The 21,986-nt window shown below is 47.6% G+C and overlaps 2 protein-coding genes across 2 annotated transcripts; both read right to left on the bottom strand.

Annotated features, from left to right (window-relative positions):
• Positions 1-1,390: 1,390 nt before the first annotated feature.
• On the bottom strand, positions 1,391-2,338 carry LOC143400190 (olfactory receptor 2W3-like). The gene has a single exon (XM_076857506.1). It carries the CDS (start codon positions 2,336-2,338, stop codon positions 1,391-1,393), a length of 948 nt encoding a protein of 315 aa, XP_076713621.1.
• Positions 2,339-17,999: 15,661 nt separating this feature from the next.
• Positions 18,000-18,944, bottom strand: LOC143398905 (olfactory receptor 2W3-like). The gene has a single exon (XM_076855619.2). It carries the CDS (start codon positions 18,942-18,944, stop codon positions 18,000-18,002), a length of 945 nt encoding a protein of 314 aa, XP_076711734.1.
• Positions 18,945-21,986: the final 3,042 nt, after the last annotated feature.

The following is a 21,986-nucleotide window of genomic DNA, read 5'->3' as shown; positions in this document are numbered from 1 at the left end:
TATGATGCCTTTCAGTCACGAGTATATGCTGGGGACTTCCTGCTTTCCCTCCAGCCTGCCCTTCTTAACAGGGCTCCTGCCGTGTCTAGCCATCTCTTCTGCTTCCTCGGGCAGCCGTTTATAACTTATCTCAGATATAATCTGTCCTAAGAGAACAACCTACCTCACATTCATGTCTGCTTCGCCTCCAGCTGTTCCCATCTGGGAACTGTCCAGAAATGGTCTAATTGTGAGGCTAAAAACACAGGGTTTGCTCCTGCTCTGTTTTCACTCCCTCCACAAGTTCCACTCCAGTCCCTGTGGCCGGACCTCTAAAGCACAGGGAGGCTCCCAGAGCTTCCTGGCACTGATGCCTCGGCACAAGCCATCCTGCTGCCTCTGACTGACATCAGCTTGCTCACCTGCAGCCGGGATGCCCTCCCAGCAGATGGCACGCCTGGTAAGACCAGGTGCACATTACTGAACTTCCTCCAAAACACCCTGTGTTGTGTTCCAAGTCCTGCTCTTCCACTCTGCTACGGGTGCTCAGCCCTGCACTCTGCTCCCTCTCAGGTGTCACTGCTGCTTTCCTGTCTGGGGGCATGACAGGCTCACTCCAGCCTAAGGAAATGCAAACTTGGCCCTGGTACCGGAGTCACCTCCTGGGTCTTCCTGTTCATCATGCAGATGCAGCCAGAACGTGGCTTCAGAACTGTCCCTGGACACTCTGCCTGAGGCCTCCCTCCTCCAGCTGTCTCCAAGGCGGTGTTTTATTCTATTGACAGCATGTAGGCTGCGTGGTCATTTTCTCCTCTGGATCCATTGTCACTGTCCCTCCCAGAGCAGGAGTGTGATTGGATGTTCAGACCCAGCCCTGAAAGATGTTCAGCCAAGTGCCTGGAACAGAGGGTGACCTTGTAACTGTGGATGGCAGGTGATGAGCTCTAACAGACACATGCACCAAGCAAAGGAGCTGTGGTTGCTCCCTTGATGAAAGACAGTGACAGGGTAACAAAACTCCATTGCATGTTGACAGCATCTTACCAAGGTTTGCAAGGGTGGGCAATTAGGATGAGACCCTCAGTGCACTGTACTCGATGGTTCTACATCCCACAGCCCATTCAAGGAAGAGCTGTTTCCCTCCTCCCTTTCCCCTCTAGGCGTGGAAAACACAGCTTCCTCCAAACACCTAGCTGTGAGAATGGCACAGCCATTCTCCATATCTGCATCAGCAGTGGTCAGCAGACCTTCCCTTGAGAAGTCCTGCTTCTGGGTGTCAGCCCTGCTGTACTCCTGCATGACTCGCACACCAGGCAAACTAAATGTGGGAGACAAGCTTGTGATGCTAAATTGTGGTTCAACACCCCCAGCTTTTTAAGGCATAAGCGGGAGTTCCCAAATTTACCTTTGGTTATAAATTCTTTCCTAAACTTATATTTCCCAGCAGCAGCCTTCTCAGTGCCCCCTTCACCTCCTTGTTTCTGAGAGTGTAGATCAGGGGGTTCAGGAGGGGGGTGACGATGTTGTAGAAGAGGGTGAGGAACTTGCCCTGGTCCTGGGAGGACCTGCTTCCTGGCTGCATGTACATGTAGATGATGTTCCCGTAGAACAGGGAGACCACGGTGAGGTGGGAGCCACAGGTGTTGAAGATTCTGTGTCTTCCTGAGGACGACTGGATTCTGAACACAGCCCTGACGATGTGGCCATAGGACACCAAGATGAAGACCAGGAGAGACAGGACGATGCCCACGGCCAAGATGAAGGCGATGCCCTCCACAGCAGCAGTGCTGATGCAGGCCAACCGGATCAGCGCAGGTATCTCACACAGGAAGTGGTCCATCTTGTTGTGCCCACATCGAGGTAGCCACAATGTCATTGGTGACATGGTCAAAGAATTGGCCATCCCACAGCCCCAGGCCACCGACACCAAGCCCAGGCAGAGTTGTGGATGCATAATAGTCATGTAGTGCAGGGGCTTGCAGACGGACACAAACCTGTCATAGGCCATGACAGCCAGCAGCAGACACTCCACTCCACCCAGGTCCAGGAACAGGAAGAGCTGGACCACGCAGCCCACATAGCTGATGGTCTTGTTGCGGCCACTCAGGTTGTGGAGCAGCTGGGGGATGGAGCTGGTGGTGAAGCTGAGGTCCAGGAAGGACAGGTGGGTGAGGAAGAAGTACATGGGCGTGTGGAGCTGGGTATCCAGCCGACACACCAGGATGATGGTGCTGTTGCCCACCAGGGTCAGCAGGTAGGCTACCAGGATGACCACAAAGAGGACCCTCTCCAGGTGGGGGCAGTCAGAGAAACCCAGGAGGATGAAGTGGCCCTGGGTACTGCCGTTGATCCTATCCATCTCTACTACACCTGAGGAAAATGGAATTTGAAACAAACAAAAAAAAAAGAAAAGAAAAGAAAAAGTAATTCCCAGCCCCTCTGCACCCCTGTCACATATTAAGAACATCTGGAACTTCTGGTGAAAACGTGTCTGTCCGTGTGCATCGCTTACTGGGTAAACACTATAGAAATCAATAGTGTTTATACATCGAGGGTAAAAAAGAATATACTCAAAACAAAACATAAAACCTAAATATCATTTAAAAAATAAACAGAAAGTTTGTGGGAATTAAAAATAAACCTATTCTTAAAGAGAGAATATATTTTTAAACACTATATTGTGAACATTTTGCTAAAAATGGATCAAATTTTTTGAAGGTGAAAACATTTTTAAGATTTACAGAAATAATTTTTAGGGCAGAAAATTCCCTATTTTTCCTCTAGATCTGAACCCCCTGAATCAGGCTCCCCATGAACAAGCAGAGCTCCTCTGTCCTCTTCCTCAGCCCAGGAGGAAAGTGGAGACATGGCACCAGGGTCGGAGTCCCTCCTCTCTCTGTGAATGAGCCTTCTGAATGCGCCTGAGGCTGGGTGGACGCCGTGGCAACTTTCGTCATCACCAATCTTTAGGAGAGGTTGGCTCCTGCCAGACTTCTCAAAGAAAGGAAAAGAAGAAGGAAGGAAGGAAGGAAGGAGAAAAGAAAGGAAGGAGAAAGGGAGGGAGGGAGGGAGGAGGAAAGAAGGGAGGGAGGAGGGAGGAGAGAGGAATAAAGGAAGAAAGGGAGGAAGAGAGGAAGGAAGGAAGGAAGGAGGAGAGAAGGAAGGAAGGGAGGGAGGGAGAAAAAAGGAAGGAGAAAGGGAGGGAGAGAGGGAGGAGGAAGGAAGGAGGAAGGAATAAAGAAATAAAGAGAGGGAGGGATTCAGCTCCACATTTTGGCTTTTCCACATTATGGCCCTTCATCACCAAGACTAATGTGAGTTTTCCTGCCTGTCTGATTCCTCCAGGGTCTGTGATTTCAGTCACCCTGTAAGAGGCTGAGTCTGAGGATTTGGTGTCTAATCCAGGCTTATGATGGGATACCGAGACAGTTTTGGAAGACAGAGGTTACGGTCATTTCATCCTAGTTCTCTAGTACTTGTGTTCAGCTTGAGAACTTTGCATTTTAACTAATTAATGAAATGGTTACTGACTTCCCTATGGAACCAGAGAGAGGTATATTTTAGCCAGATTTTTGGGGTTTGGTGATCACTAAATGTTTATAAGCAGGTCTCAGACAGATGTTAATGAGATAAGCCTGTCCCTTTTCCACCTCCTATTAGAATGAAGAAGTGTGCCCTTGGCAGAGGGGACCTGACCCTCTTGTGCCTCTTTTCCTTCCATTGCTGCAGGTTCCTTGATTGTGGAACAAACTTCACTTTCGTTTTCCCACTCTTTGTATCATTTGCTAAAACCACTGCTTCCTAAGACTCCATCTACTGTCCAGGTAGGAGGAGGTCAACTTCAGTCCATAAAACACCACCTTGAAATCTCATAGAACTTAAGGTGCTATGATTGCTTCTTAAATTAATGATACCATTTTCAAATATTTGAAATTTAAAGGCTTATATAAACCAAAATTTTAGACCTCATGCCACAGTACTAAGCAAGACACAGATCTTTTCACTGCACTAAGATCATAACCCCAGTGGGTGGTCATGAGGAGCTGGTGCTTCACCCTGGGGAGTTTCCCACTTCCCTGCGTATCCACGGTGCACACCTCAGCTGACTGTGCCTGCCCTTGCATTACCTGGACCACAGCCTGGATTTATGCTGAGTGTCCCCTCTGCTCTTCCCTCCTCCTCTAGTTCCCCCACTTCTTCCATTTCCCTACCATTATTCGTGACCTTCAGTCCTCTGCTGAATTACTACTCTCCCCCTACAACGTTCAAATGTTTCTCTTTGCTCACCTCCTGATGAATCCCCAGCTGCCTTTGCCTGCTTTCTAAGAACCCAGCCGTGTGCACGGGTTTGCTTCCAAACCATTCCCTCATCAATGGCCTATGTGTCTTCTGTCCCAACTTCTACTCTCCAGGTCTGAGAATTTTCCAAACTCTGTGGCCTGCATGTGGCCATTTGTAGTGTGCAAGCCTGCCTGGCCCGTCAGCCCTGGGCACACTCTTCACAATGTCCTTCAGATTCACCTCCTCTGTGCAGCTCCTAGGACTGCTCAGATTGCTTGCACTGACCCTGCTTTGGCAGCCTTGGTCTCCACCTGTCCCCTGGGCCTCCCTTCTTCCTACACACCCTCTGTCCCTACACCTAGGCATTGATTTCCCCTGCTGCACACTATCTCTCATTCTGCCCTGAGGTTTTATTCTGTGGAGGTCGGTGAGCACAAGAGGATGTCTGGTTCTCCCTCCTGCACTGGAATCAGGCACCCACGTAGCAGATGTGCAGTAGATAGTGCCAATAGGTGTGACCAGCACAGAGAAGGTGAGTGGCAGGAGCTCTGCCCACCCCCTCAGGACCTGGCTGTGAGGGCCATTTACTCCTCTCAGGAAACAGCACTGTTCCTCACCCTGCTCTAAGAGCACAGTGACTCCGTGGGATCCTGGCGCCTGGTGCCCACCACATCAATGCCAATGCTGGCGGTGTGTTCACATCACTCCAACATTCAGTTCTCATACCTCACCCTTGGTCTTCCTCACATCTAGATTTCCTACCACAGCCTGTGTTAGGCTGAGGCTGATGACAGAGTGTTTTCTGTTACCTGTCTGGGTTGGGTTTCTTCTTTCCCATCCTATCTCTACACACCAGTTTACTTCAAATTCAGATGAAAGTGTTCTCTGCTGGGCACTGCCCTTCATTAACTTACTGCAGTTCAGTATCTTCTTTACCCTCTGGGCCATTGATATGAACGAATTTTGTCCATTCTCTTTTATATCACTATGCATATCCTTGCCTATTATTTTATTTGAAGAGTAGCTCAAAGTGTATTTTCTATAGCCTATGTTCTTTGATTAACTAGCAGAAATGAATTCCAGACAGTTGGCTGTGCATGGTTTCCCTGCTGTGAGACTTTGAGTAGGTCTGTGTGTGGCACACACTCTGCAGGTGTGCACGGGCATCACTCTATTAAATTCTCTAAGAACAGAGGCCATGCCTCTCCTTCTTTGGCATTACCTGCACACTCTGGATGGTTCAAGGAGGTTGGTAGTCAGCATGCCAATGCACAGAAGGAGTGAAGAATCAGCAGAAAGGTTAGGTACATACCCTGCTCACCATTCCTGGCGGCATGTCATGTTACCAAGGCAGCTGAGGTTGGCTGGTTGTGGAAGGAGGAAGAGGGGTGGTCTGACTCCAGCAAAGCCCTCTGCCCTGTGATTTCCAATGCCCATTTGTTTTCTCGCTCTTTCTCCAGAATAGGCCCAGCCCGAGCTGGTGGGAATGACTCTCCTGTGCCACAAGGTAGCAGAGACACTAGGAGAGAAAGAGGAAGGGACCCTGGAGCTTCCCCTTGCCTACTGGACTCCAGCGGGCCTCAGTGGCCCTGAGGACAAGGGTTTTGTGAAGCTGACATCAGACAGGTAGTCTCCCCAGAGAGATCCCCAGAGACAGCGGGAAGAGGACCCAGAGTAACAGGGCTTGGTACTCCAGGGCATTCACATTCCCCATGGGATCCCTGGGCTCAAGGGAGGGATGGAGGAGAAATTACAGGGAATCAGTCACACTTCAGTTTTGTACAACCACGTTTTCCCTCTGGCCTGTGACAGAAAACAAGAAAACCAGAGTTGTATTTTTTTTTCCTTGTCCTAATCAGCTTCTTTAAACCAAAAATGTGGAGTAATCCATAATTTTCATAATTTTTTTTAATACCTGGAATTGAACTCAGGGGCACTGGATCACAGAGCCACACTCCCAGCCCTATTTTGTATTTTATTTAGAGACAGGGTCTCACTGAGGTGCTTCGAGCTTTGCTGTTGCTGAGGCTGGCTTTGAACTCTAATCCTCCTGTCTCAGCCTCCCCAGCTGCTAGTTTTATAGGCATGTGCCACCACACCCAGCCTCCAGTGTTAATTTATTGCCACAAGCTTTGCAACCCACACCTGTGGGTAAAGATGTGAGAACAATGCTTCCTCATCTCCACTTTCTTACCATGCCCAGGGCAGAGGAAGGCTCCCCTGAGTCTTCCCATGGACTCACGTGGGCATCAGCAGGCATGTTCTCTGGGGAGCAGCATGAATCCTTGAGGCTAATTTCTTCCCGAAATGAAACAGCAAAGTCAGCCCACATCTGTAGTTTAATTAACACAGAGATTCAGAAGTTCACTAGGAAATGTTACTTAAAAACTTATTTATGTAAGTATATTCCTAATTCATTAATACGAGTTTGTGGCAACAAAAAAATAAATAAGTAAATAAAGAGATTTGCCAGTGGGATTGCATCAATTTCATGAAAATGGAATCATCAAATACATTTCTCAAATAAAACCAGGCAGAAAAATCAATCAAAATCTTCAATTTGGCCAGGCACTGTAGTCCTGCCTATAATCCCAGCTACAAGGCTGAGTGACAGGAGGATCACAAGTTCCAGGCCAGCTTCAGCAACTTAGCAAGACCTTGACTCACAATAAAAAGGGCTGGGGATGTGGCTCAGTGGTGGACCAACCCTGGGTTCAGTGCCCAGTACTGCATGCAACAAAAACTAACAAATCACCTTGCAATTCCTATGCTTCCAAGCAAACAGAAGACCCTTGGCTGTCTTTTCCTGTTCAGTTCAACAGACAGGCTGCACCAGGAGACACAGAGAACACAAGAAACAGAAATCATGCTAATTGCCTGACAGCAACTAGAAAGAAGCAGAGGGCTTAATGACTCCCAGGGCTCCCAGTTCTGTCCCAGGAGATGGGAGGCAAGTTTGTGCTCTAAACTTGCTGAGCACATTCTCTCCAAAACAGGGATCTTGCTGCAGTTCCTTTGTGTAGGTCCCCAAACATCAACTGTCCATGCTTTGAGCACTGAATTTCCCACACTGAATGTGACGGGAGCATTTAGTCATTTAGTCTTAGTGTCTACAATGGCTCCCTCTTCTTCCCCTTGGTAGACCCCAGAGCAGAATTCTAGAACACAACTTAGAAACACTGAAATTTATTCTTGTTTCTCTAATATTACAGCAAGAAGAATAGTAAATACGTCACATGGAAAAACTAAGATTGTATCAAAAAGAAAAGAAATACTGCTACAGACAGGAAATCAGCAGAATATACAAAAATGGAGAGTTGGATATTCCCAATAGAGGATTCAGTGCTTATAAATCACCAGAATAAAACATATAAGGCCACACAAATGTGGATTAGGAATAAATTATTTCCTACTCTTTAGAGCAGAGAGAAGACATTTCAAGTTAATGATCATGCACAAACATATTTTACTACAATTATACCTTGAGAGTGTGAAATCTACAGGATAACTATTGCCTAACTTATCTACACCTCAGAAAAGTCACCCATCAGGTTGTATGACATCTGTGTCTGCTGGGGTCAGCTCGGCCTGCTCGGCCCTGGTGGACCTCCTCCACGCCACAGGCACAGCCCCACCTCAGCTCCCAGACCTGCCCCGGCTGCTTGTTGGACCTGCAGCCCCTTAACTCACATCTTCTTCCCTCGTATTTTCTATTTTTTCCAGAAACACAGAGTCTTTTAAAAAGTTTCCTAGAGAAGTTAAACTTTTATGACCTTAAAAATATTTATTTTAGCCTTTTGTGAATGACATTTGGGTTAGCGACAATATTCTACTTTGAAATTTTCAGTTTCAATTTGTTGGTGAGAAACTGAAAGCCATTGAACTTCTTCCTTTTAGCCTCTGCAGAAGCTTATGGAGAAATTGCTTTCCTTGCATATTATGAATAGTAAACCATCTTTACCACCTTACCATGATCTCAGAAAGCCCTTTAATGTGGTAATATCTGACTTTCAGATGTAAACGCTGTTAACTGATCCCATTAGTGATTCCTTTCCTCTATTTTCTACTTTTTTTAATATTTATTTTTTTAGGTGTAGATGGACCCAACACAATGCTTTATTTTTATGTGGTGCTGAGGATCGAACCCAGGTCCCACGCGTGCTAGGCGAGCGCTCTGCTGCTGAACCACAATCCCAGCCCCCAACTTTTAAGAGTATTGTTATTATTTAGTGTTCCATCTTCTGTATCAATTTTCTGGTTTTTTTCCTCTTATTTTCATTTCTTTCTGATTATAAATTGCTTGTTGGACTATTTTCTCACTCTGATCATGGAGCCCTTCTGTTGAATTTCTTACCATATTTTTAATTAGCAGGAATATATTTTACTTTGATAACTGAATATCTCTGCACAGCATATTTTTATTTCAGCATATATCCTCCCTAATACGATTTGAAATTGGCTTCCTGAAGCCAGTTCTCCTTCCCACCCTCTGTGTGCATCTTTCCTTTCCCTTGCTTGGCTTTGCTGTTTGCTGTTGCTGTTTGGGGCCAGTTTTATGAGCACAAAGTGCCTCACACATTGCTGGCCCTTGCTTCCCTGCTCTCACATGCCAGGGAGCCTCCTTCAAAGTTGTGAGGAGCAGCAAGACCTTTTCACAGACAGCTACATGGTATGTGTCAAGTGTGGATTCCCCTTTGATTTTGAAAATTTAAGAATACTGCTGTCTGGGCTGTCCTACCTGAAGGCCTTAGTCAGCCATCTCCAGTCTGCTCTCTGGGGCTCTCAGCTTGGCTGTCCGTAGAGCTGTCACACTGAGGGGTGAACCAGTCTCCAACTCAGGACCTCAGGACAGCACTCCTCTGCTGGTGACTCTGCACCATGGCCATGCCTGGGTCACATAGTGAAGAGACCTCCGACGAAAACTCCCAAGGAGAAGTGGAGGGCTTCCACAGCACACTGTAGCTACCTATGTCCACATTTCTTCATGCATTCTCCAAAATAAAAACAATGAAAATGAAAGCAATCAAAACCACTGGAATTTTATAATGGCAGAGAAACAATTTTTTTAATTTTTTTGTTTGTTTTAATTGGTTATACCTGACAGTAGGATGCATTAATGCACTTCAATGTATCATACATAGATGGGATATAATTTCTCATTTTTCTGAGTGTACATGTTGCAGAATCACATTGGTCCTGCAGTCACATATATACATACAGTAATAATGTCTGTTTCATTCTACTATCTTTCCTATCACTACATCTCTCCCCTCCCCTCCCTTCACTTCCCTCTAGCTAATCTAAGGTAACACTATTCTTCCCTAGTGCCTTATTGTGAATCAGCATCCACATATTAGAGAAAATATTTGGCCTTCAGTTTTTTGGGATTGGCTTATTTTGCTTAGCATGATATACTCCAGCTCCACCCATTTACTGGCAAGTGCCATATTTCATTCTTCTTTAAAGTTAAGTAATATTCCATTGAATATATATATACCAAATTTTCGTTATCCATTTCATCTATTGAAGGGCACCTAGGTTGGTTCCATTGTTTACCTATTATGAATTGAGCTGCTATAAATATCGATGTGGCTGCATTACTGTAATTGCTGATTTTAAATCCTTTGGGTATAAATGGAGAAGTGGGATAGCTGGGTCAATGGTGGTTCCATTCCCAGTTTTCTGAGGAATCTCCATACTGCTTTCCATAGTGGTTGCACCAATTTGCAGTCCCACCCAGCAATATATGAGTGCACCTTTTCCCCCACATCTCACCATCATTTATTGTTGCCTGTATTCTTGATATTTGCCATCCTGATAGGAGTGAGATGAAATTTTAATGTAGTTTTAATTTGCATTTCTCTAATTGCTAGAGATGCTGAACAATTTTTCATATATTTGTTGATCGACTGTGTTTCTTCTTCTGTGAAGTGTCTGTTCAGTTCGTTAGACCATTTATTGACTGAGTTATTTGTGGGTTTTGGTGTTAAGTTTTTTGAGTTTTTTATATATGCTAGAGATTAATGCTTTATGGGAGGTGCATGTGGTGAAGAACAAAGTCCACTTTAGGGATGACCCTGGAACTAAATCCGAGTCAGAAGACAAAGAGCACTGTGGGTCATCATGCAGAGTGGGCACAGTTATAGCTGCCCTTTTAAAAGAAGGCCCAGCAGGAGAGAAGAATTGGGGTGAAGTCTGGGGACCTGTCCATTAACACCTTGGCTGCAGGAAGTAGAGAAGAGAAAAGTTTATATGTTATAAATATGTTATATGTTATAAATATATGCTGTAAAATGTGAATAAATAATACTACAGCAAAAACTGAGCAAAAGCCCCCACCCCAAAAGAAACCCAAGCAGCAGACAAAACCTAACATAGCCCACAAGCAAAGGTGACGGTGTGTTGAGCACTCTCTTTTGCAGATAGGAAGTGATTGCTATAACAGACAGAAGCTCATCTCACACCCTGAGCTGGTTCCTCCTCCATGCCCTTCCACCAAGGTGATGCTCTGCCCCACCTAAGACCCACCCAGAGCAGTGGCATTGGATGACCATGGACTAAGTCTCTGGAACCATGAGCCAAGATTGACTTTTTGCGCCTCTAAGCAGTTCTTGCCAGGTATTTTGGTCTCAGCATCAAGTTAACACAGTAGACTTAGTAAACCTCCAGACTAGGGTTGACCAGGGTGTAACTAGAAACACAGATGAGTGCCCTCTGCGTGCTGGAGTGAGGGACAGTGGTTGTGTCAGGACTGCACAAGGGGAATGGAATTGGGGACAATCAGCTGTGCTAGAGAAGGCCTTCAGAAGCCTACAGTGTTGGCAGACCCTTCCCAAGTGGGTGCCTTGGAAAGAAAGAAGAATCAACCAGATGTTGGGGCTCATCGCATGCCACCCTAAATTATGACTCTAGAAGACCAAAGTAGGCCCCCCAATATGCCCGCTGTCCCAAAGTGGACATTGTTCTTCACCACATGCACCTACCATAAAGCATTAATCTCTAGCATATATAAAGGTTGTTCTTTTGAGCAACTGCAGGCACAGGAGTGGCTCTGAAGAACCTCATTTGGGGAGGAAATTGTATCAGTGAAGGTGTCTTCCAGGAAGAGGGCTGCACCCCACAACACTGACACTCACAGACCTATCTGCACAGCAAGGCCACCCTCATTCCCTGGATTGCTCCCTTCCCTCCACCATGCCAGACGCCCATGCCCTTTCCGTAGCTCAAGAGGCTCTGCCATCTCAGTTACCTGGCCCTTCTCTAGGTCTCGAGGGCGACTCCCACGCACATGCAAGTCACTGAATAGCTTTTCTCCCTTAATCTGTCTCTTTTTGGTGGTGCTGGGGATTGAAAACCAGGGCCTTGTGCATTTGAGGGAAGCCCTCTACCAACTGAGCTATATCCCAGCCCTCTCTTTTAATCTCTGTATGCCAGTTTAATTCCCAGACGGCCTAGAGGACCCTGGAGCTGGAGGGTTTTCTTCCCAGCACCTCCCGAGGCCTCTCTCTCTCATACCTCTGCAGTCTCTTCTTGCGCTCTGTGCTGTGCTGGGGTCCAGAAGGCTTCATCCAGTTTCCTGAGTTTAGAACCCTGTCCTTGATTCGGTAGGATGGTTTTCTACACTCCACAGTGAGCAGAGTGCCCCCTGCTGGCCGTCCTGCGTATGGCCTCTGATTTAGGATGGTCCTCCCGGGTGTGTCATCTGAAATCCCCAGGAGCATATGTAAGATCGCCCCGGCTCCTGGACTGTCCGATATCTGTGTCAGTGCATTTGCTGCTGTACGTTGCTTTCAGGGAAAACAGGCGTTTCTGTTGATATCCCTTTACTAGTGAATCTACCCATACTGATATCTTCCTTTCCCCAAAGATCATTGTTAAAGGTTGTCAGTAAACTATTCCTCCATGAAGTTTAAAAATGTTAATAAATAATAAAGGGCCACTTTAAGAAACACTGCGTTTCTCCCCCTTCCAGCTGCTCATTATTCCAGCTGGCATGTTTTCTCCATGGTCTCTGGGAGAAGGCTCTGACAGTTTTACATTATTGTGATGTTTTTGCTGAGAAGAATCATTCAGTGATAGTAATTAATGTGAAGTAGGAAAACAATAGATAAGGACCACTGTGCTGGGCCTTAGGGCTCAGGCCTGAGAGGGACTGGGCTCAGCTCTGAGTGCAGCAAGTGGGGATGGAGTGGTGCGGGATCTGTAGGGAAGGTGGCTAAATCCAAGCACCAGCCTAAGGGACCTCTGGCTAAGTTGACCTAATGGGACAATTGCTGAAGCCTGCCCAGGATGGTCAGTGGCTACCTGTGGGAAGGTGAGGGACCAGGACCCTAATCAGGGATCAGCCCTGGAATTTCTACCTAAGCTGATGTAGCAAGGGTTCTTTGCTATAAGTGCATTTCATAAGGATGAGTCATAAGCCTAACTAAAGTTTGGCCAAGCAAACGTCCATGTCACCTGCAATGGAGCTGTAACACCTGTGCTTCACATCAAAGCTGAGCTTCATTGGTACACCTATGATCAGCCCTATTTACACTACCTGAGGACTGTGGGCTTGCAGGAGAATGAAGAAAGCTAACGAGAAGTGCTCACTTCTCCAGCAGTGATCACCGCCACTCTGTTGCTGATGACACACTGCAACTTCTAGGTCTGATCTGCACTGGAAAAGTGAGAAGGCAAGTGGGGACACCGCAGCTACTTCCAAGTCACACCTGCAGACGGTGGGATGAAGCGCTATCTTCGCTACTTCCTCCAGGTGGCTGTGTTGCATAGCTTTTGGCCACAATCGCCTTTTCTATGGGTCAGGGTGTCCATAAGAGCGTTTCTGAGTCTGGAGTGATGGAATTTAAGTATAAGGTCATAACCTTGTGTCTTTCTGTTACCACTATGTGAAATCAAACTCTTTTCCACTCAATGTCCCTGAGAAGCCAATAACTATTTATCAGTGTTTGCATGTATTATTCCACTCAATATGTGCTCTTTTCTCCAACATGTTTGTCCATGTCCACAAAAGTCCTCCTTGAAAAGAGTCAGGTCCAGCTCTGCAGTAAAACTGTGGACAACATGAGGCCTGTCCTCACTTCTGCCATAATCTCCTCATCTAGCAACTGACTCAGGTCCAAAAAGTAAGTGAGATTGTGATCATCTTTCAGCTGGTTCAAGTCAGACCTCTTTTCAGCAGACCCCAATTATTCTTGGTTTTATAAGCCTGATGGGAACAACTTAGATGGCCCAATCATTCATTAGTCCTAACCTGGGATCAACTGACTATATGCACAGGTTTCTAGGTTCTAGCATCTAGTAGGTACATCGTCTGTGCCCAGCCATGCTGCTGATACCACAGGTTAAGGGTGGTGAGTTCTGCTCCCTCCCATATTGAAGTATGGCATTAGAGAAGCACACCAAGGCAGGCATATAAACAGGGTTTATTTAAAAGGGGGTACATAGACTTCTGCAGGAGGGAGTAGGGGGCTATAGCTGGTATCCTGGTATCCCAGGAAGCGAGGGTGTCCTGCCTAGGCTTCCTGAGTTCTCCTGCTCTCTTCCCTCTCTTCCCTCTCCTTCCTATGTGCCTGATTATGCTCAGGAGATGCTCAGTGGATGACCACAAGGTGAGAAGCAGATGGGTGGGGAAGGGCCAGATGGAGCAGCCCAGGAAACATTAATTAACAACTTTCACAACCCCCTGTAGGGAGGGGCAATCCCTGGGACAGGTTACCTCAGCAGGTTGTCTTGATAGGGTGGAGGAAGGGCTCTGAAGGCCTTTCAGTCCCTCAGGGGACAGTCTCCAACTTCCCAGACTCACTCCAATAGGCGTCCGCGATGCGACCTGGCTCCATTTACCTGTCTATCCTGACTGCCTGTCTGATTCTGGCTTCACTGCTACCTGCCTGTCCTCGCATCTTGACACCCTCTGTCCCTACTAGAATCCAGGAGCTTTCTTTATTACAGGTTCTCTTCAGTGTGCCCAGGACAAAAGGGGAGCTTGCTGAGCGCTCTTCAAAGTGCAAGGAACCAACAGAGGAGGCAGGAAGTGGGGGCAAATTCAGCGACTCCGTCCTCAGTGAGCACCACCCCATCTCTTGGAGGAGGTCCGTGCACTTCCTGTGTTGTCGGTCCAAAGTCAGAAGGTGGCCTTGAGCAGAATTCTGGAAACTTCCCTGGGACCCCAATAAAACTAGAGGGCAGGAGGGGCATGCTGTCCTGTCCTCTCTGGGAGGACCCTCTCTCCCTGGAGACTGTCCCTTTTCCCTTTCCATCCCTCCTATTAAATCTTGCCCGATACTCTGAGCACTCTATCTGAAATCTTTCTGACTTGATGGCAAAAATCAGGGTTTGAAGCGAGTTCCCAGGGCCCCAGTTTCCCTGAAGGTCCCTGCTCTGAAACAGAGTTAAGCAAACCACGTTTGTTACCTGCCTGGTCCTGGCCAGCCCAGGAGGTCTCACTGAATTTCCACCGGCCCTAATCCTGTACAGAGGACAGGTTGCTCAAGGCCAGAGCCCTTCTTCAGGGGCTGGTGAACCTGGAGTTAATATGCTGACAGAGTGACCACCAGACAACTCTGACTTCATCACAATAACACACTGGAATGCCTTTCCTCTTCGCAGCGCAGCCAGCCCTCCCTCTCATTCCTTTTACCCTACCTTAATTGCTGCCCCATCTGAAGGGTGAGAAGTTCACTTAGGAGTCCAGCTTTTACTCCACCTGTTCTTAGCCAAGAATCAAATTCTCCTTGACTTCTCAATTGGCATTTAATTCTGTTGCAACCAAAAGCTCAGTTCTAATTCCTATGCCAATTCAATAAGGAGGACATGGTTTTGAGAAAAGGGAAAATAAATTTTATTGCTTTGCTGGCAAAGGAGAAATACAGGGGACTTCAGACCCAGAGGCGGTGATTCTGCCCATCAGCAGGAACAACAGGGGGACTTTAAAGGAGCTATTCAAAGGCTGCATTCTAGGAGTGCCCTGAAAGGCGATCTCCAGGTGCCCTAGGGGTGTGTTAGGATTTACTTGTTAATTTGGGAGATAACCACTTCCTAGATCCTCTGGCAGACATCTGGCTTCTGTGAGGCACAGATAACTCAAAGATAATCTTGTTCCCACCCCCAGTTAGGGAGGGGTAAAGCGAGAAGAGGAAAAGGAAAACAGTCCTTTTTAAAAATAAGCCTCAGAGCTATTTCAAAAGGTACTGGTCAATGTTACACTGTTGCTGCTTCTACAGTTCTGAGTGAGAAAGGACCCAGCCTTGGGGTCAAAATTGGCAACACTTTGTTCTCTCTGAGATATTTTTCCAGAGGCTCGGAGTTTGGCACCTTCCAAGCTGCCTGGGGACAGGGAGCATGGAGTCCACTCAGAACACTAGTGAGCTTCTTCCAAAAGGAGGAGGGTCCCAGGGGTCCAGGGAGCTCTGCCCCATTCCCAGGAACCCCTCCCAGGGCTAGCCCAGCAGGATTCCTGGGTTTCATTCTGGGGAGGGTCTCACAGGGAGCCCAGTTGCCTGTTCACCCTCAGCCCGGCCACACCCTTAATCCTTTATACAGGGGACTTGCCTATTCACACCCAGGTTCCCCTGAAGCCCAGGAAGCCTCCCCTGGGAGCTCTGGTTTGGTTCCACTTAACCCCACCCCAGGGCTGGTACCTTGTGACTTGTGGTGTGGAGAGGAGGAAATGAGAGGTGAGGTGGGGACTGCACAGGCCAAGGAGGTCTGGGAGGCACAGGGCTGGGAAGTACTGTGGTGGCAGAGGAGCCTGGGCCACCTCCCACCTCCTTTCCCTGGTCTGTGTTGTTGTCCTGGCTCTTCCCTAGAGGTGTCTGCCCTCAGGGCAAAGGTGACCTGCCCCTAGGTCCTCAAAAAGTGACCTGAGTCCCAGTAGTGAGTGTCACCTGGGGGATGGGGGAAGTGCAGACCCTCAGCCCTCCCAGAACCCCTGAATCAGAGTGTGCCTCCCAACTCTCAGGGGATCTGTGTGCACAGCAAGTGGAGGATCCCAGGGGAGTCTCCAAAGTGTAGAAGTTTCACACTTTGAAAGTTTCTGTGCAGTAGGAACCTCAGGGATTGGAGTCAGAGAGGCCCTGGGTAAATCCTGGTTCTCTTCTCCTGAACAAATCTCCTGATGCAACCTCCACATCTCAAGCACCAAGTGGGTACAGTGGGAAGGGTGCCAGTCACACTGGACTCTCACAAGCACAGAGGTGAGATGAACTGAGCACCAGGTGGGAACCTGGCAAACATCAGGTGCTTCTCACAAGCAAAATTAAAACACAACTGCAGAATCATCATGCTTCAAGAGTCAAATGGTTCAAAATCAATGTCACATGTGAAAATCTTCATGAATCCAGAGTGTTAATCCAGACATGAATCCAGACATGAATCCAGACATCAGGGACAATGACCAAGTTTGGGGAAGAAGATGTTACAGGTGTGAGGCCTTCAGGGAAACTGAGGCACGGGAAAGACTCCAAACTATCAAACCCTGACTCTGTGATCACATCAGAAAGGTTTCAGGCATGTCAGTCAGAGTAACAGGCATGAGTTTACTGAAGGGATAGGAAAACAGGGAAGGGGACACTCTCAAGTGAGAGACTCAGGCCACTTAGAGAAGAGAGGGACAGTGTACCATTCCTGCACTCCAGTTTTATTGGGGTCCCAGAGTGGTTTCCAGAAAGACCAGTCCAGGTCCACCTCTTGACTTTAGATTGAAAACAGGGTGACATAAGACTTTCAAGTCCCCACTATCATGGTAACCCTATGTCACCTTGGCCCATGCTGACCAGTTCTAATTGGATACTTTTTTTTTTTTTTTTTTTTGTACCTGGGATTGAACTCAGGGGCACTAGACCCTGAGCCACATCTCCAACTCTCTTTTGTATTTTATTTAGAGACAGGGTCTCACTAGTTGTTTACAGCCTCGCTTTTGCTGAGGCTTTGAACTTGTGATCCTCCTGCCTCAGCCTCCCAGTCACTGTGCCCAGCCTGGATTCTTAACTATACATTCTTACAGGTTTTATGGTTAGGAGGAATTGTGCTTATCTTTCAGAATCTGGCCTGGGAAAAGGGTCACAAAGTCACTCCCTTCAAACTCTCTTGGGTTCCTCTCATTAACGCTAATTCCTACCTGCATTTCCGTGCAGAAAACAGGTAGTTTGCTGATGAATTTGACATATCCCTGTCCACTTAGGCCAGGCAGGGCTGCAGGGAAATTGCTTTTTGGCAAAGAAAGCATGGGGAGGGGGTATCAGCCAGTGGGCCCATCTTATAGTCATCCTCTTAAACTTGTGTACCCACCATACTCATCTATTTGTCCAACAAAGGGCAGAAATACCATGTAAGCCTGTGGTGCAATATGGGAGAGAAAACACCAAACCACACTGAACTCAGCCTTTGATGCCATCCAGGAAAAGACAGTAGTTCACACCAAGAGCCCGGATAGAGCTGGGGGATTCTAGATACAATGCATATGTGAGAGCACAATGTGAACTAACAACAAACTACAGAAGCAGAACTCAGAGAGGGGCTGCTTCCAGTGAGGCCCTGATAGGAGCTGGTGGGGTGAGGTCTGCACACCTGGGTGTGGGTGACAGGCCCTGTGCTGTTCGCTCATAAACAGGTTTCAGAAGGCCAGCCCTGCTAGGATGCTGAGAGCTGCAGGCTGAGACCAGTTTTGCTCCACAGCTCAGAGGCCAGCAGTGGCCCCACTGTAGCTGACCCTGAGGCTGGATGCTGGGCAGTTCAGGGCCTCACTCCTTGCCCCCCTTTCTGTTCCCCAGCAGCAGCCTTCTCAGTGCCCCCTTCACCTCCTTGTTTCTGAGGGTGTAGATCAGGGGGTTCAGGAGGGGGGTGACGATGTTGTAGAAGAGGGTGAGGAACTTGCCCTGGTCCTGGGAGGACCTGCTTCCTGGCTGCATGTACATGTATATGATGTTCCCGTAGAACAGGGAGACCACAGTGAGGTGGGAGCCACAGGTGTTGAAGATTCTGTGTCTTCCTGAGGACGACTGGATTCTGAACACAGCCCTGACGATGTGGCCATAGGACACCAAGATGAAGACCAGGGGAGACAGCACGATGCCCACGGCCAAGACAAAGACAGTGCCTTCTATGGCCACTGTGTTGACGCAGGCCATGCGGATCAGGGCTGGCATCTCACACAGGAAGTGGTCCACCTTGTTGTGCCCGCAGCGGGGTAATCGTAGGGTCACTGGAGACATGACCAAGGAGTTGGCCATTCCACAGCCCCAGGCCACTGATACCAAGCCCAGGCAGAGCCTGGAACTCATGATCACCGTGTAGTGCAGGGGCTTGCAGACGGCCACAAACCTGTCATAGGCCATGATGGCCAGCAGCAGACACTCCACTCCACCCAGGCCCAGGAACAGGAAGAGCTGGACCACGCAGCCCACATAGCTGATGGTCTTGTCGCGGCCACTCAGGTTGTGGAGCAGCTGGGGGATGGAGCTGGTGGTGAAGCTGAGGTCCAGGAAGGACAGGTGGGTGAGAAAGAAGTACATGGGCGTGTGGAGCCGGGAGTCCAGCCGAGACACCAGGATGATGGTGCTATTGCCCACCAGGGTCAGCAGGTAGGCTACCAGGATGACCACAAAGAGGACCCTCTCCAGGTGGGGGCGGTCAGAGAAACCCAGGAGGATGAAGTGGCCCTGAGTGCTGCCGTTGGTCCTGTCCATCTCTACTATACCTGAGGAGAGGTGTCAACACCAGTAGTGGCACCTGCTGATGCTGGAGTATGGACTCCTCGCCAGGCTTAGAGGAGCACAGAGCAGGTTTTTTTTACTCACCTAAGCCCTAAACAGTGGTGTGGAGGCTCTGCTATGATTACTGTCTCCAAATTGTAGAAAAGGAAACTGAGACACCTGTGGGTTAAGTAAATGTCACATGTGGAGAAGCAAAGCTGGTCTGCCCCAGGGAACATGCCTGAAATCTTCATCCGTATCCACCGCTGTGCTCTGTCATTCCAGAGAGGAAAGGCACACACCTGCCAAGCTCCAACCTCTGCTTCTTCCAGAGCCACAAGTTCCTGAGCTCCTGTCAAAACCTCAGAGGCACAAAAGATCACTCCAAACACCTGGTAGGGTTTAGGAAATACCAATGCAGCTCATCCTTGAACACCTCCGTCCACTTATGCACAGATTTTTTTTTAAATATATACACTATAAATACACACACACACACACACACATATGGATGTGTGTAAACATAAAAGTTTCTGTGTGTGTTAAATAAAGCTGATGTGTCATGCAAACAGAGAACATGAAAATAAGCCTTTTTTTAGGAAAAAAAAAGTCTACAAGGAGAAATTGTACTAACATATATCTAAGCATACCTTGAAAATACAGGAATTAAAACATAAGTGGCATGAGTGACGTGACATTTGGGGCGGAGGAGGGGGTTGTAGATCCCTGCTGTATTCCTTATGCCAAAACAAACCAAATTACATATTTAAACATTTTAAAATGTTCAACTACTGAAGAAAGTATGAAGACTTTTCTATTTTCCTCCTCATCTTGGACTTGAATAGATTTCACAAGTCAAATTTCAGTTCTTAAAAATGGTGAAATAAAATATGAATAAATCTGGATATATTTTTTAAAGAATCTCTGCTTCTAACGAAGTCTGAAAAATGACAATGGTAGAAGACTACTTTGTAATTTTTTTTTTTCAAAACGTTGGCAAGTAAAACCTATAATAACAGAAATCAGAGATGACTTGGAACAGCTCGCTAGACTATAAGTGATTCACAACCCAGTGACTTGTAGGTGCTAGGAATGTTCCCACTGATGACTGAGGCTATACAAATTGGAGCATAAAGTCGTTTGCTTTTTTGATAGGTTAATCTAAGAGTTGAAAAATGTGGGTGACACCCAGAGCTTAGGGAAGCATGGGAGAGGAGCAGACTCATGACCCCTGCTGGGAGTTACCTTACAGTAGTGCCTTTGGTCACATAAGTTCAAATTTAACCCAAAACGTCACTTTTAAAAAACGGGAAATAAACATCACCTATTTCTCTCCAAAATAAATAAATAAATAATCAAAATAAACCCAAGCAGAGGGGCAGGAGCACCTGTCCTGCTGCCCACACTTGCCTCTCTGTGGAGGAGGGCCCCTAAGGAGTGCAGGGCTCCTTTACCTTCTGGGAAGGACAAGTGTTTTCTCCTGGAATCCTCACTCTAGAATAAAGTGGATCCTCTATTCCCTGCATGGAGAGGTCCCTTGGAGCCACTGGCCCAGTCCTCGTGGCTCTCTGCGACCCAGCAGTTTGCCCTGCAAACACCTTCTACCATCCCTGCCAAGGTTATCCTATTAAATAATCGGCCACCTTTTCCTGCACACGGTGGGTTTCTCTGTATTTCTTGTGGACTGGTCAACACTCTTCCATGTTCTCTCCTGGAGAAAGGGTAGATTTCCCACAGCCCTTTACATCTGGGCGCTTGGCTCAGGGAGCCCCCAGCAGGTGACAGCGGTGGAGCTGCAGCCAGCGCTCCCTGACCTTGGGGAAGCTCTTCCTCCTCACGGAGCCAAGCGAAACACAGCCAGCAATGCTGCTCACTAAACTGGTGAGTGCTCCCCGCCAGGTGCCCACCACGGTGACAGTGGAGAGGCCAAGAACCGGCTGCAAACACGGGTTTGCCAGACAGAGCGCCCCGCTGAGCCCGCAGAGAGTGGGGCGCCCCCTGAGGCAGGAGGCCCGGCGTTAGGAACGCACTTGCTCGGCTGTGGGCCAGGGTTGGGGGCCAGGCCACTCGCAGGTCCTGCGGGCCACTCGCTGGTCCTGAGGCCCGGGGGCTGCGGGCTGGTCACACAGCGGGAAAGCTTCCCCGAAGTACTGTCTGTCTCAGAAAGTACTGTCTGTCTCAGAAAGGGCCATTCGCAAGCCACAAGTCCAAAAAGTGCCCTTTTCAGTTCCTGGAGCGAGGAGGTAGTTATATGGTTGAGTTTTTCTAGTTAATCTTAAAATTTAAAAAAAAAAAAATTAAATTAAAACTAAATTATTTTGTTTGAATTTTAAAAATAATTTTACTTTGTAGCATTGAAGATTAAAGAACTCAAAATTGACAGAAATTATGAATGCAATGACAGATGATGGAGAGTGAGATCTTGTTTTCAGAGAAGGGCACAGGCCCCCTCACCCAGGCAGCGGCTGCCGGCTCCTCAACCTCACTGGAGGCTGAGGACCACGCCCTTTCCATTGTTTTGTTTTGTTTTCAATAAAATTCACGTCAGAGATTCCATTTTCTTAGTTCTGCCTGTCAAATCTCAGTTCTTTTTTTTTTTTTAATTGCTTTTCACGAGTTACCTTCTAAGCAATTTTATACCTAATCCTTTAATATAATTTCGCATTGAAAAATTTACTGCTTCTTTTACTTAAGTAACTTGGGTTGGATATGCATGCTCCTATGTGCACCTGTCTTTGGTGTGTCTGTCATAGTCCATAAACTCTCCAAGAGGAAGCTCTTCATTCTCTTTCCTTCCACACCTTTGAGGCAGTCTTGGGATTTTTTTCCCATTATGGGGGATGGAACCCAGGGCGTGGAGCTTTCCAGGCAAGGGCTCTACCGCTGAGCCAAACCCCAGCTCAGCTTCTTTCTTCAGCAAACCAACCTGAAAGAGCACATCTCTGAGATGAGCTTCTCAATCAGAAACCCACTCACCATTTCTCCTTGCACACTGTGCACTGTTAGGGGCCACAGCCAATCAGGACGTAGAAGGTC

Source organism: Callospermophilus lateralis, chromosome 5 (assembly GCF_048772815.1).
Source record: "Callospermophilus lateralis isolate mCalLat2 chromosome 5, mCalLat2.hap1, whole genome shotgun sequence".
Classification (NCBI taxonomy): domain Eukaryota; kingdom Metazoa; phylum Chordata; class Mammalia; order Rodentia; family Sciuridae; genus Callospermophilus; species Callospermophilus lateralis.
This window is presented reverse-complemented; position numbering and strand designations above follow the sequence as displayed.

Bases quoted from the DNA above. Each gene is read 5' to 3' on its own strand.
- LOC143400190 (XM_076857506.1), bottom strand. From the start codon at position 2,338: ATGGATAGGATCAACGGCAGTACCCAGGGCCACTTCATCCTCCTGGGT.
- LOC143398905 (XM_076855619.2), bottom strand. From the start codon at position 18,944: ATGGACAGGACCAACGGCAGCACTCAGGGCCACTTCATCCTCCTGGGT.